The following is a 15,981-nucleotide window of genomic DNA, read 5'->3' on the forward strand; positions in this document are numbered from 1 at the left end:
GCACCGATGTTAGCCCAGGGCTGTCTTCCTCAGCAAAAAAAAGAGGAGGATTGGCGGATGTTAGCTCAGGGCTGATCTCCTCACAAAAAAAAAAAAAAAAAAAAAAAAAAAAAATAGACAGTACTACAGTGATTGTTATTATTACTAATTTTGACACTTCCTTATTCTTTTTCTTTATTCCAATGTCCCTTCATTGATCGCAGGCTTTGGGGTCAGGAGAAAAAAGTAGGAAATTTAAAAGAAGCTACAAATGACAAAAGGAGGAAAGAATAAGAAAAGAAGGTAAAGAGAATAGCACTCAACTATTAGTGGGCATCTGCTTGTGGTAGGCACTTTATAAACATGTAATTTCATTTAAGAGACAGAAACCCAATAGCTGCTACCCTCCAAAAGAAGTTCTAGAGGCAGGAGCCATATACTGATCAACTTTGTAAGCCCAGGACCTAGCACAGTGTTTAGTACATAGTGTGTGCCCTAGAAAAGTTGGTTAAATTTAAATAAATAAATATGAAAGATGATACATAACATAATCAACATTCTATATCATTCTACTTCCTTAAGGACTGAGTCACTACATTGTAGAGCATCATTTTCCTTCAGGCACTTAACTCAGGACAGTCATTTCTTGGATCTTAGAATATTCTTTAGCATTCAAAAACAATATATAGAAATCATTTCATTAGTGGAAGCATAAGAGCATATTCCTCCACATACACATGCACAGCAAATATCTTTTGGTAAATAAATTATCATGTTTATCCCTTTACCCCAATTTCAGAAAGTGTAGTTCTCCATACTTTTTAGTAGACAATTTTAGAGTAGAGTTTTATAATACAATCCACCTAGATGTAAGAGGAATCATATGCACAGCTCTCTCAAATGACATTCACTCTTACTTTTATAATTTGTACTAAAGTTTTGAGCTCATTTTTTCTCTGAGCATTTTCTAAGCCTATCTTTAAATATGAACACATTGTGACAGCTTTACTCCCGTGAGATGGCAGTGGGGACTAGGTGTGTGGTGGATTTGACTAAGAAGACTGACCAGTTTCTCAGACACACAAAATGACATACTAGTAAATTAGAGAAAAACATATCTTGTTGTAAACAAAAAGAAATTAAATAACCCATTGATCGCCAAAAACAGCAATTAATTTAGTAAATAAATTAATAGGACACACTTAGTAAAACAAATTATAAAAGTGGATTAAAATTATTAATTAATAAATATACAATGTGTGTAAATAGATATTTATTTTGAAGTATAGACCTGTCAGTAGAAATAACTCAGGCATTGTCCTGTCATTCTTTCTTTGTCACCCTCCTGACAACTGTTTAATATTCAAAGTAATACCTATGCTCACTGTCTCTTTGTTTTTCTTTCAACCTAGGTAAAAGTTTATTCACTTATCTAGTCTAAAGATGTTCATATTAAGTGGTGATCAGACTCTATCCTAAAACTGTCCAAACATTGCCATAATAATTTTCCCATACACTAGTATTACAATTTAGTTTTATACTAGTGAAGGTTTTGTGGCCCCACCAAGCTAGAGATAAATGTGTTTATCAATAAGAAACCTTAACCAGAGCAATAAGACAAGAAAAAGAAATTTAAAAAAAGAATCCAAATTGTAAAGGAAGAAATAAAACTATCTCTATTTATAAATGACATGATCATGTATATATAGAAAATCCCAAAGAATAAAGAAAACTACTAGAGCTAATAAATGATTTCAGCAAAGTTGCAAGATACAAGATCAACACACAAAAATCAGTTGTGCTCCTAAATACCAGCAATGAGCAATCAGAAAAAGAAATTAAGAAAGCAACCACATTGATAATAGTATCTAAAAGAATAAAATGCCTGGGAATAAACTTAACAAGGGATGTGACAGATTTCAACACTTAAAATTACTGAAAGAAATTAAAGAATACCTAAATAAATGAGAAGACATCTCGAGTTCATGAATGGGAAGACTTAATATTGTCAAGATGTCAATACTACTCAAAGAGATCTACAGATTCTCAATGCAATTCCTGTTAAAACTCTAACAGCCTTTTTTGTAGAAATGGGAAACTGATACTCAAATTCATATGGAATTACAAGGACACCAAAGAGCCAAAACAATCTTGATAATGGACAAAGTTGGAGAACTCACACTTCCTGATTTCAAAACTTACTACAAAGCTAAAGCAAACAAAAGAGTATGGTATTGACATATGAATGTACATATAGATCAATGGACTAGAATTGAGAATCCAAACATAAACCCATACATCTATGACCAATTGACTTTTGACAAGAGTACCAAGTCCACTCAATGGGAAAATAACAGTCTCTTCAACAGATGGTACTGGAACAACTAGAATTCCACATACAAAAGAATGAAGTTACATACCAGGCACAAAAATTAACTCAAGATGGATCAAAGACCTAAATATAAGAGCTAAAACCATAAAACTTTTAGAAGAAAACATAGGAGTAAATCTTCATGACCTGGAATTTGGCAATGCGTTCTTAGACATGATGCCAAAAGCACAAAAAACAAAAGAAAAAATAGATAAATTGGACTTCATCAAAAACTTTCATGCATCAAAGGACATTATCAAGAAAGTGAAAAACAACCTACAGAATGAGAGAAAATATTTGAAATCATGTATCTGATAAGAGTACAATACCAAGAATATATAAAAACTCTTACAACTGAATGACAAACAACCCAATTAAAAAAATAAGCAGACTTGAATAGATGTTTCTTCAAAGATATATAAATGGCCAATAAGCACATGAGAAGATGCCCAACATCATTAGTTATTAGGGAAATATGAATCAAAACTACAATTAGATACCACTTCATACCTATTAGGATGGTAATAGTAATAAAACAGAAAATAACCAGTGTTGGTGAGGATGTGGAGAAATAGAAACCCTCATACGTTATTGGTGGGAATGTAAAATGGTACAGCTGCTATGAAAATAGTTTGGTGTTTTCTCTAAAAGCTGAAATAGAATTACCATATGACCCAGCAATTCCACTCCTAGTTATATACCCAAAGGAATTGAAATGGGAACTCAGATAAATACTTATATGCCAGTGTTCACAACAGCATTATTCACAATAGCCAAAAGGTGGAAACAACTCAAGTGTCCGTCATGAGATGAATGAATAAACAAATGTAGCATATGCATACAATGGAACATTTTTCAGCCATAAAAATGAGTGAAGTTCTTATACGTGCTACAGTATGGATGAATCTTGAAAACATTAATCAAAGTGAAATAAGTGAGACACAGAAAGATAAATATTGTATGATTCCACTCATACAAATTATCTAGAATAAGTAAATTTATAGAGACTGAAAGTAAATTAGAGGTTACCAGGGGCTGGAGGAAGGGAAGAAAGGGAGGTATTTTTTAATGGCTACGGAGTTTCTACTGGTGGTGATGAAAATGTCTTGGAAATAGATAGTGATGACAGTTGCACAATCCTATGAACGTAATGAATGCCACTGAATTGTATGGTTAAAAATGGTTAAAATGGCAAATTTTATGTTATACATATTTTATCACAATTTTTAAAATTAATAATGAAATTAATAAAATTAATATTACTGAAAAAGCACCGAATTATATATTTTTAATGGGTGAATTGCATGATGTGTGAATTATAATTCAAAAATGCTGTTAAAAGTATATAAGATAAACATTTACCTCAAAGTCATGTTTACTGGATGCAACATAGATGAGTTTTTGTTTTATTCTTTTTGTTTTTCTTCATTGACTATTTACAATAATGTCAGATATCTTTATAAACACTTCCGTGTTTTTAATCAACACCAAAACAATTTCATTAGTTAATAAGCCATGAAGTGAATTCCTTGAGAGGTATGCATATGCTCTCAAGGTTAAATTGGAAAGTCCCATCAGAATTATCCTAGTTTGGCACTGACATATCTCTCTTTAGCCCACTCAGAATGCCACCTTATACAGTGCCTGCACATATTGGATGTAGCAGGAATTTAATAATAATGTAAGTGAATGCATGATAAGTTTTGGGTGGAAAAATCATGTGATCCATGTAGCTTTTTTTCCTCTACTCTGAACTTTTAAGTCAATTCCTTGCTGATTCCTAGAGATGGTTAGACTCTCTGAAACCTCAGCTCCTTAAGAGCCATCTGCCTGTTGACAAATACAATAAGTTAAACGTAGCATTTTTTATCCTAATGCTCAAGTTCAGCATGCTCCACTTGGAGCTTCTTGATTTCATGTCTGATTTCAGCCAAGATTGATTTTTCAGAGCTATCGGTGCCTGTGGTTGTCCCATCTTTACCTAGTTCCTAATTTCCATTTTGTTTTGATATTCCCTACCTCTATGTTCAGTCTCTCCTGTACCAGCCTTTGCTTTGACATGTTGACACATTTCAAAACTGCCCTTTACTCCCTACCCAGTATCAACTTTGAGAGCAGCCCTACCTAGGCTCATGCCCTAACTATACCGTTTACTGAGCTTACTACTCTGAGAACTTAACATTGACTAGTCTCGGAGGAAGAAAAGGCAAAGAATCAAACATCACATATTAAATTTAATTGGAACAACTCATAAGTATTTAATTAGTGGTCAAGGAATTAACAGATACTTGTTGCCTCATCATTTAAGAGTATATCTATGTTTTTTTTTTTCCCAAAAAATAAACCATAAAAATAGCCATATGGCCATCTTCATGGATAACCAAAATGTAGAGTCAGTGAGGGTGAACTAGTTAAGCTGTTGAGTATGTAAACCAATTGCATAGAAACAGTGGAGGTCACAAATTTTAGAAGACGCTGAATCCATAGGCAGAATGTGTTGCCAGCCACAATTACCCAGATTATGCTGTTGGGATCACTAATACTGTTACTTTTTAGAAGAGGAACATGTGGTTTGGCAGTGGAAATAAGAGGTCATACCTCTGACAATTTGTTTTCAAAAGCAAATCAGTGAGCTTCCTCTTTACTACCTTTTGTTTTAGGATTCAAGGAAATATTATTGATAAGCTAGCTTATTGTCATTATACTCTGATTAGGCAAAAGTATTCTTGCATTGTATATTTTTTTCCTCCTCGTTGCCCTCAAGATACTGGCAATCATCCTTCCATGATGGAGAATCTTCCCTTCTCCATTGTGTGTGTGTATGTGTGTGTGTGTGTGTGTGTGTGTGTATGCGTGTGTATGCATGTATGGGATCCTTCCTTATGTCTTTAATAGGGTGTATTTAGTTATCTGGTTATGTTATTTTTGTTCCTGCGATGGGCATTTTTTTCTTCATCAGTTGTGACCAACTATTCTAAGGTTAGTTGTATTCTAATTAGTCTATGGACTCTCAAGTAATTAAAGCATAAAAAGAAAATGATCAATTAGGGGCCCAGTTAAAGTAAATTATGCAGATCTAGACTAATACATGAGATTATCAAAGACATGTCTATGATTCATGAAAGGAAACACTAGCATAAAGAACTCTTCAAAACATTCTTATTTAAATTCGATGTTGAAGATGTTAAAGACTATGACTCATGTGCTATAGATCTATATGACAGACACTGTCATGGAAAATAGTCCTTAGGGTGTGGTGGTTTGGCACGTTTCAAGTCTAAGGGACTTCAAAGTGGCCTTTCCTTTTAACCAGTTCAGTCTTCTATTACATTTTTCTTTCTGACATTGTACCCTTTGTATTATTTAATATTAAGAAATCAATTTTAAGACTAATTTATGCCACTTTTTTATTTGCCTGTGTTTATTTGGATCTAAATATTTAAAGGTCAAATTACCTTTGCTTTCAAGAATTTGGTTGCTTTTGTGTCCTGCAAAAAAGTCTTTACTTATGGTAATACAGTCATAAAAATAAATATGCTGGCTAGACAATGTCTCTCTCAAAGATTTCTACCAGAAAATAACCTGAAAATGTACTGTGGTACATTTCAATACTTACTTTTTTTTTTCCTATGGCCCTTTGTGATTTAAGTAAAACTAAAGGAAGTGTTCAGTGTGCATTTGTTAATCCAGTTTATGGAAATCGGAGCAACCCAGAGAAAACAGAGGTAAGTGGAAATAGTGAACTGTACTGTTTCAGAAGCAGAAATACAAACATACACACACACACAATCTCAGTGTTGTCTGGACATGTTTCCACATCATGGCTAAGAGGAATGTTTTGCTGGAGTTCTTCCATTTGAGGGTGGAAAGGAGTTTCAGTCGCTCTAAATGTGTGATGAGAATTTTCCATTCCAGGACAGTTTCAATCTGCTTGTAAAATCAGTTCACTGTTAAATGGCTTTGTGATCACTGTTCATACTCAAAGAGAGCTGACAAATCTGGAAAATGTCAGTTTAACCTGTTAGTCAGCTACTCACAGTAACTATTCATTGACTGTCCTTCATATTTTATTCTCAAAGACAAAAAGGAGGATAGCATTCTGTGTTCTCTTTAAATTTAGGTGTGGCAGTGAGGGCTATTACCTAATAACTTAGAAGAAGAAAAGAGAAATTAAAGTGCACTACATTTTTCTTGGCCGTAGGGCTACTCGTTATCAGTGTGAAAGAAGTAGGCTAGAGAGAAAATGGCAAGTAAAATTTCTCTCATCTCTTTCTTAAGTAGGTAATATGAGCATTCATTTGGGTATAAAATAGGATACCCATGACACATCGCTTCCTATCTATGAAAGCTTCCTTACATCTGATTTTAGAAATATTATATCAGATTCAGTCCCTTGTCAAAGTGAACATATAGAAAACTCAAGTTTTAATTTTCCCCTATTATTTTTTTAATGAAAATAGGCCATAAACAGTTGTTACTCTTATTGAAAATGAGTAACAAGGTGTCAGATCAAATTGTTTCTAGTAGTTTTGGAGCCTTGGTGATGTGGTTGAAGTCTAACACAATCTTTGACTTTTTTATTTCTGTGTTTTCTTTGATGATGATGTCATACACACTTTTAGTATTGTTTTGGTAGGAATGAATACAAGAAGTAACATATTTCCCAGAGTACAGAGAGAATTAATTTAGATGACTCGTCAAGTCAATCAAGACCTAGAGTAAAAATGAAAATGTAGCCTTACTTAATGGATAATAAATAAACAAATGCATATTTAAGAAATCAAATTTAATGTATCTTTTTGGCAAAGTAGGAAGGTGTAATATAAACCTATTTTCATTTTTACTAAAGAAAAGAAAATTTAATCTTTTTATCTTTAGCTTAGTTTAACCTTTAGTATCTGAAAGATACAAATGATGTGAGGAATTAAAATGTAATGTTTTAAATTTGGCATCTTTTATATTAATAATTCATAAACTTGTAGTAATTAAAAAGTTGCTAGGAAGGTGTTGTGCATCCTTTACTTTCTACTGAGAAGATGGCTTCTCTGGTGCACAAGAGGAGGTCCATATCAAAGCCCCACCTTTGAAGGTGCTTTCAAGACACTTTCTACTATGTATGCATATGGCAGTGCAAGTGATGACTCTAGAGAACCTTGGAAGCAATTTATTTTTATTTTCTATTCTAATAAAAAAATTTATTCCTCTTTCACATTCTTTTTTCCTGCCATTAAGAATGGCTATAGAAGAAATCTTGTTATACCTCTTGACCTCTGTTGCTATTTTGATTTCTACTGTTTCAGAAACAAACAACTTGGTATTAATTAAACAAAGTGTACCTTCCCTGGCATTATAACAGACAAATAGACTTCTCCAAAATACTCTTCTAAACACTCTGAGAGAAAATTCTCATATTCTGATACAGAAATTGAGAACAGTATAATGCACCGTCATGTACCCATCAGCCAACTTGAACAACACCTCTACTGCCACTCATTCCCTCCACCTACCAGAGTTCCTGGTGGTGTTTTTTTAAATAGACTTTATTTTTTTTAGAGCAGTTTTAGGTTCACAGCAAAACTGAATGGAAGGTACAGAGAGTTTCCATATATCCCCTGCCCCCACACATGCATAGCCTCCCCCATTATCAACATCTTACACTAGAGTGGTATATTTGTTACAAGTGATGAACCTACATTGACTCATCATTATCACCCAGAGTCCATAGTTTACAGTAGGGTTCACTCTTGGTGTCAGAGTTTTTAAGCAAATCTCAGATATCATTTAATCTCACCTGTAAAGACTCCAGTTGTATCATTAAGAGAAAAGAACTTTTAAAAAATATAACCACAGTATCACACGTAAACGTTTAATAATAATTCCTTGATACCATCAAATATTCAGTCAGAGTTCAACCAACCCCAACTGTCTCATAAATAAGTAGGCGGTTTTATACTTTTTGTTGAGGAGGTTGTTGTCAACGTATTTTTAAAATCAGGATCCACATAAGGTACATGCATCTAAATTGGTAGATTGTCTCTTAAGTTTCTTTTAATCTCTAGGTTCCATTTTCTCTCTCTTATTTTGTCCTTGCAATTTATTTGTTGAAGAAATCAGGTTGTTTGTCTTTTAGAACTTCCCACATTTTAGATTTTCTAATATATTCTGCAAAACATAATTCTTCCAAGCGAGGGCTACTTATTTTTTTTTTTTTTTATATTTTTTGTTTTGTTTTGTTTAACCTAACTATAATCAAATACAGTAGGCTTAGAGAAACCAGTATCACAGAAAGAGACAGTCAAGACACTGGCCACTGTATTCGCCCATCCCACCAAATGTGAGGATGAGGCAGTGGCTCCTGTGTCCAGAGGACTTGGGGCACACACTGAGACTAGGCCTGTGTCAGTGGTTCAGGTAGTGTGTACTATAGGTGTTAGAGAGAGTGTCGGGGATGCTTTAACTATTACTCTGGTGGAAATCCATTAAAAACTTGCTGCATTCTGCATGATCTGGAAAGAAGTCTCTTATTTTAATGCCTAAATTTTTAACCTTGTCAATGTGTTTTTCTTTAGAGTTCTGTATATTCCTTCTCAAATCCGGTATATGGCACAACATCAGGAAGCCTGGAGACCATATCTAATCATCTCAAACAGTACCATCAAGATCAAGTATGATCTAGTATGTGTAGTTTATAGAAAATTCTAGTCCATGAAATCTGATAGAAACTCATGTAATAGTAAAACTAGAAGGGATTCAGAATACTAGTGCTATTATTACATTTATGAATAAATTTTCTTACTGATATACTGAATATTTTCATGGAATCTGAATCAGAACCTTATCTTTACTGTATATCTGAATATTTTAATAAAATGTTCTACTTATGTTTCTTGTTTTCCTTTGATTTTATCATGGTTTTTTTTTAGAAGACTAATCAAACTGTTTCAGATCCAAATATAAAGAAGTTTTAATGCTTATTTGCATGCCGTAGAACTTAGAAACAAAGGTGAACTGACAATATACACACTAGCAGGAATGGACAAATCATAGTAATCCTAATCAACATAACCATAAGTAAAAGTTATTTCTGCATTTTGGAAAAAATATGATAAATTATCATCCTAAACTTGCCTTCATTAAAATAATCATTGAACACCCATCTTTATATAGATATAAAATAATGTTAAAATATATGAGTTAAGAAGCTTTGGGCTGCAGGAAACTGAAAACTCCCTACTCAAATGGTTTAAATAATGTGGCAGTTATTCTCTCACAAATCAGGAAATTGAGAAATAGGGCACCATCTGTTTGGTTACTGTAACAGCTCCGTGCCTTCAGCAAGGAGTCTGATTGTTTACAAGTTTCAATTCCTAGGCTATGTTCTCAGGCTGGCTCCCCTACAGGTTAGATGATGGCTACACTAGCTGTAATATTACCTTGTTCACAATAAAGTTCAGAGGCAGAGAAGGGCCCATTTCTCATTGTGTCACTTTTTACCAATGAGAAAACCCTTCCCAGGATGCACTCCCTGCAACAGTATTCTTCTTATCTTCCAGAGTAGATATGGAGGCCATGCCAAGCCAATCCCTTTAAATGTGATGAGACCACCATGACTGGCTGACACCCTTCACTATACCCCTGGGCTGAGAACAGACTTGTGAGGCTTAATGTCAAGTAGATGAGGGTAGCTACTTGAACAAAATTGGAGTACAGGTAGGACGAAGAAGGAGACATAGCTATTAGGCAGGCAACAGTCAGCATCTGCTCTAAATAATAATAAGGGAAATGTTCCTCTCTCTTGTGATAATGTTCCCTGCAATCTAGTGGATCAGATAGAATGTGATTAGCAATTCTATCCCAGCCTCTGTTCTCAAAGAGTTTGGAGAGAGGAAGAAAAGATTAGGAGTCACTATCACATGATCATTTGGGACATTTCTGAGTTCAACGTAAGGTCAGTTGTAGACGATGTAAGTTTCACTAGCAATATATTATTGTCTTTTGTGAGAGTACAGACGGGAGAAAAATATTATTTTTCATTAATCTTGCAATAAATTAATCTCAAATTTTATCTGAGTTAATTTTTTGAATCCCATTAATTGCATTCTAATTTTGTTCTCTATGACTATCTTTTTCTAATTGCTGCTTTCCTATTGACACCAAAATTTCTGATCCCAGAAAAACTCACATAAGAGAGGATCTGTGGTTTTTGTTGTTTAAGTCTGTCTGCTGGCATTGTGGGACATACGCCTTTTTGAAAGTTGCATTTATTTTAGCTTAAAACTATCATCCAAATACATTCAGGATCTTTGCCTAAGCTTACAGGATTCTTAAAGAAGCAGTGAATTAAAATTCAGATACGGTCTTAGTAAACATCTCGAAGCCACTACATGAAGAATGTAGGAAAAGAACAATTTCTTACAAAAGAGATAATAGAAATGATTATACAACTGAAATTGGCTTGTTTCATAGGAATACTGAGGGAATTCATGACATACAGGTAGCTCTAGATTGTGAGTAATGACAGAAAATCAATAAGAACTAGAAATTACAGTACTCTTAAGAGTATTTAAATTTTTTTTCAGGTGCAAGTTATATGCCCCCTAAAATGTTTAAATCAAACATTTTGTGAGGTTTTATAAATATATATGGCAATTCTATGAAACTAAAAGAATGAAACTGATTTTTGTTATATAATAAGTAGAAGAGGTATGTGGTTATGTTGTTTTTATAATTTAATGTGAGATTCAGAAATGAGAAATTTATTTTCATTTGCATCTTTCTTTCTCTGAAAACTTTTTGATATAAGTCCAAACTTGCACCATTTTGATTTTAAGAATAGGCAGAAGAAGAAGGGACAACAAGTATACTGAGTTCACAAATTGTATAACATAGTTTTAAGTCATGGAAACATCCCAAATTTCTCACTGGACTGAGAATCCATTGATTTTGTTGTTTTTCTTTAAAGCAGGAGAATGGATCCCAATGAGTATTGCTGACAGATTCTTAGGGCTTCTATTGCAAATATTTAAGACAATATTTGTTAACTGGATTCATGTGACCAACCTCCTATTTCCCAAAATATACTTTAAGCATATAATAATATTAATAACAATAGCTACATTAATAACAGCAGCAACAACAAATGCTGATAAGTACTAATTAGATGCAAATACTGTTCTAAATATTTTCCATGTTTTAACTCATATAAATGTAAATAGCCTAGTGTATACTATGGCAGTCGGTCACATGTGGATATTTAATGTGAAATTTAATTGAATTGAAATTAAATGTAATAATAAAAAGTGCATTTCCTCAGTTGCACTAGCCACATTCCAAGTCCTCAACAGCCACATGTGGCTACTCTCCACCGTATTGGACAACGCAGAGAACGTTTCCATTATCACATAAAGTTCTCTCAGACAGCACTGGCTTAGAAAAGTGTTGAAATGTTTTGCTATAAATAGCACAGCAGTAATCTCTCTAAATCTAATAACCACTAAAAATATTTCCCAGTATGTGTATTTTAACTAGAATCAGCTAATTTTAGCATTATAATAATTAATTACAAATAAGACAAACCAGCAAATATATGTGATAAAGAAGTACATTTTAATAGTGTTTTCTTGACATATAAATGTCATATACCATTCTATTATACCCATATCATCTTTGTCTATTACTTTTTCTATATTTAGATGGCATCTTGAAAAATCTGTGTAAGAATTTGCTTTTCCCTTTTCATCTTCTTGACTGTCAATCATTTTTCACATTTATCACACCAAGAACTGAAGATTCATGAGTCCTTTAAATAATAACTGCCTGTGTTTAGCACTTAAGGGCATGTACTTTAGATAAACCAACTACTGTATTCATGGCAATGTCTTTTGCAATAAGTAGTCTAAAACTTCATTCTTAAAAATAAAAATGAGAATCCATAAAAAGAATATGAGGTCTTTTCCAAAAAGCCTTTTAAAAAATAAGATTTCAAGTATATCTTTCACTGTCAAACCAATGACAGTTTTGCGAGTCTTAACGTTACTATGCTTTTCTTTGTATCAATTTGCAAAATGCTTTGCATTTCATTGCTAATGTTTCTAAAAAACCAATGCAAGGGTTAATATCTAAAATCAGTAATCATCAAACTCAAGATCCTGTTCTTTAAATAATTACAAGTAGAGGGGCTGGCCTGGCGGCACACTCCGCTTTAACAGCCCGGGGTTCTCAGGTTCGGATCCCAGGTGTGGACCAACGCACCGCTTGTCAAGCCATGCTGTGGCGGCATCCCATACAAAGTAGAGGAAGATGGGCACAGATGTTAGCCTAGGGCCAATCTGCCTCAGCAAAAAGAGGAGGATTGGCAACAGATGTTAGCTCAGAGCTCATCTTCCTCACCAAAGGAAAAAAAAAAATTACAAGTGGAAAGGCACTGCTTTCTACAAGCACCCACTTTGTAAAATTTCAGTGAAACTGGGTACATACCATATCTTGAATTAAAGAACGCTATAACTATGAATCAGTTAAAGTATGCATGAAAATAAATAAATAAATGATTATAATACTTAAGGATCCACTTAAAAATTCAGACTAATACATGGCATTAAACATTCTGAGAGAGTGAAGTGCTCCAAAGAGCACATTTTCTTCTCCAGAATGTGGAAGCAATAATAAAGAGCTTTCTATTTGTCTAATTTTTAAAACATTTTATTATTTAGGCCTGGTTCTGGCCCCTATTGAGACAACTTCCTTGGAGTTTTATAATATTTGTCCAGAGTTGTGTTACTAAGAAATCAGCTCAGGAAATTAGCATAATTATTTGCAGTCAGTGTAAGATAACTTGGGGCCAATAAAGAAATACCAACATAAGAGATCAGGAATAACAAACCTAGTTTCTTTATCCAGTTTTTTTTTTTCACAACAGATATTAAGTAACCATTTAATCTATTACTAACCAGAAACTAATGACTAAAGAAAAAAATCAGTCACTGTGAGATAATTATACTTATCATTAATTTGTTCAACAAATATTTATAAAGAAATATTTACAGTGCAAGAAGTGAGACCAGGCAGTGAGACAGTGAGAGAGCTGAATAACAAACACTGCAGATAATGTGTCCTCTATCCTCCCCTAGGTGCTGGCCTCAAAACTTTTCTCTACCTTGTGAGCACTCCAGTTTCTTCAAGTATATAAAGTGAGAAATTAATAAAGTACAAAATATATATAAAATGAAGTGAATCAATAAAACTAAATGTTGGTTCTTTAAAAAGAGTGATATACCCCTGATGAAACAAAAAATATAAACCTGTGGTGAAATAAATCATAAAATTAAAATAAACACCTAAAGAAACAAATCAAAGAAAAAAATGAATGCACAAATAGCCAATGTCAGAAATGGAAACGGTATAATCATCACAGAGCCTACAAACAGTAAGAGGATAATGAAGATATTATAAAAACCAAAAACAAAAAACTTAATGATCAAAAATACCAAAATATCAAACTTTGGAGGAAATAAATAAATTCTCAGAAAACACAATTTTCTAAAACAAGCACAAGAAGAAACAGAAGACCTAAGTAGTCCCATAACAATTAAAGTAACTCATCCATACTTAATAATTTTCCTTCAAACAAAACTCTAGGTTCATAAGATTCACCAGCAAATATTATAATACATTTAAAAAATAAATAATGCCAAACTTATGCGAACACTTCAAGAGAACAGGAAAAGAGGTAATACTTCCCAACATTTTATAAGGATAGCATAATTTTGACACAAAGCCTGACAAAGACATCACAATAAAGCAAAATTTTAGGTCAATGTTACTCATAAACACAGATGTGAAGTACTAAATATACATAATATATAAATACTATGAATATACTATATTATTGTTTTCACATTTATTCCATGAATGTAAGTTTGGTTTAATTTTAGAAATCAATCATTAACAGAATGAGAAAAAAAAGCACATGATCATTTTAATAGATGCATAAAAATTATTTGGTAAATACAACATCTGTTTATAATAAAAATATCTTAGAAAACTTAGAAGAGAAGAGAACTTTCCTAATGTGATAAAATGCAGCTACAAAAAGCTCACAACTATACTTAATGGTGGAATACTGATTTCAATTTGATATTAGGAATGAGCTATGAATGGCTACTATTACCACTTCTTTCAAAATATTTGAACTGTTTACTGGTGATCCTAATGAGAAAATAAGACATGAAAAAAGAAATTAAAAATATAAGTATTGGAAATGAAAAAAATAATACTGTCATTACTTACAGATAGTATGATTGTGTACACAGAAAATTTAGAATATTCTCTAGGTTAATTATTAAAATTATTTTAACAAGTTTGTTAGATATAAGATTAATATACAATGTTCAATTGAATACCTATATATCTGGAACAAAGAGAAAATAAATTATTTTAAATGAAATTATTTATAATAAATTAAAAAATAAATACGTTGGAATAAATCTTACAAAAACATATATGACCTAAAATATTGAGAGATATTAAAGTAGGCATAAAGAGAGATATACAGTATTCAGTTTTTCCCAAATTGATCTGTAAAGTTAATCCCTATCAAATTCCTGCCATATGTTTAAGACCTGAGAGCTGATTTATATGGAAATGCAATGTGCCAAATTTAGCCAAGAAACTCTGAAAGAATATGGTATGAGAACTTCTTTACTGGATATCATATATAAAGTTAGAATAATTAGTGCATTGTTGTGTTAGCATAAAGATAGACAGACCAATGAGACAGAATAGAGATCCCAGAAATAGGTACACATATATATGGGTACCTGATTTACCCATGCGGCACTGCGGAACAGAGTAAAAAGGAGGGCATTTTCAATGAAGGGCTGAAATTTTTGTTTCCATTTAGAAAAATAAGTGAAATCTGACTCCCACTATATACTTTACATTAAAATCAATTCTAGGTGGATTTTATTGTATATGTAAAGGTGAAAGACAGAATAATAAACCTCCTAGACTGACCTAGAATATACAGAAAAATTTGATTATTATCTCTATGAAAGGAAAGACTTCTTAAACAATAAAAAAAAATCATAAAAAAAGATTGATAAATTGGACATTAAATGTAGAAACTTCTGTTCAACAGAATATACCATTAAGAGACAGTAAAGAAGAAAACCAGAGTGGAGAAGTTATTTGCAACACAAAAAACCAACAAAGTACTCATATATCCAATGTATTTTAAAACTCTACAAATCCATAACCAAAAAGCAACAGAAAAATTGGCAAGCCACTTGAACATGAACTTCACAAAAGAAAATGAGTCAATAAACATATGAATAAATCCTCAACCTTATAAGTCATCAGGCAAATCCAAATTAAATGTACCACTAGATATTAGGTTAATATATACTACTAATGTTTACTACCACTATCCAGACAGAATGGCTAAAATTTAAAAAGACAGACAATACCAAATTTTGCTGTTATGGACTGAATGTTTGTGTCCCTCTCCCCCAACTCATATGTTGAAACTCTAACCCTCGATTTGATGTTATCTGGAGATGAGGCCTTTGGGAGACCATTAGGTATGAGGTCACGAGTATGGGGCCCACATGGTGGGATGAGTGACCTCCTAGGAA

At 32.9% G+C, this 15,981-nt stretch overlaps 1 protein-coding gene across 8 annotated transcripts in view; it reads left to right on the forward strand.

Moving 5' to 3' along the window:
- The window catches only part of MALRD1 (MAM and LDL receptor class A domain containing 1), an 847,485-nt gene extending 838,305 nt beyond the window's left edge, over positions 1–9,180 (forward strand). For all 8 annotated transcript variants that reach the window (XM_058532519.1, XM_058532517.1, XM_058532520.1 and 5 more), the window contains 2 exons: positions 6,000–6,075; positions 8,920–9,180. In XM_058532519.1, the coding sequence (XP_058388502.1) occupies positions 6,000–6,075; positions 8,920–9,021 (178 nt within the window). In that variant the 3' untranslated portion in view covers positions 9,022–9,180. The remainder of the gene's footprint in view (positions 1–5,999; positions 6,076–8,919) is intronic.
- The last annotated feature ends 6,801 nt before the right edge of the window (positions 9,181–15,981 follow it).

Source organism: Diceros bicornis, chromosome 36 (genome assembly GCF_020826845.1).
Source record: "Diceros bicornis minor isolate mBicDic1 chromosome 36, mDicBic1.mat.cur, whole genome shotgun sequence".
NCBI lineage: Eukaryota > Metazoa > Chordata > Mammalia > Perissodactyla > Rhinocerotidae > Diceros > Diceros bicornis.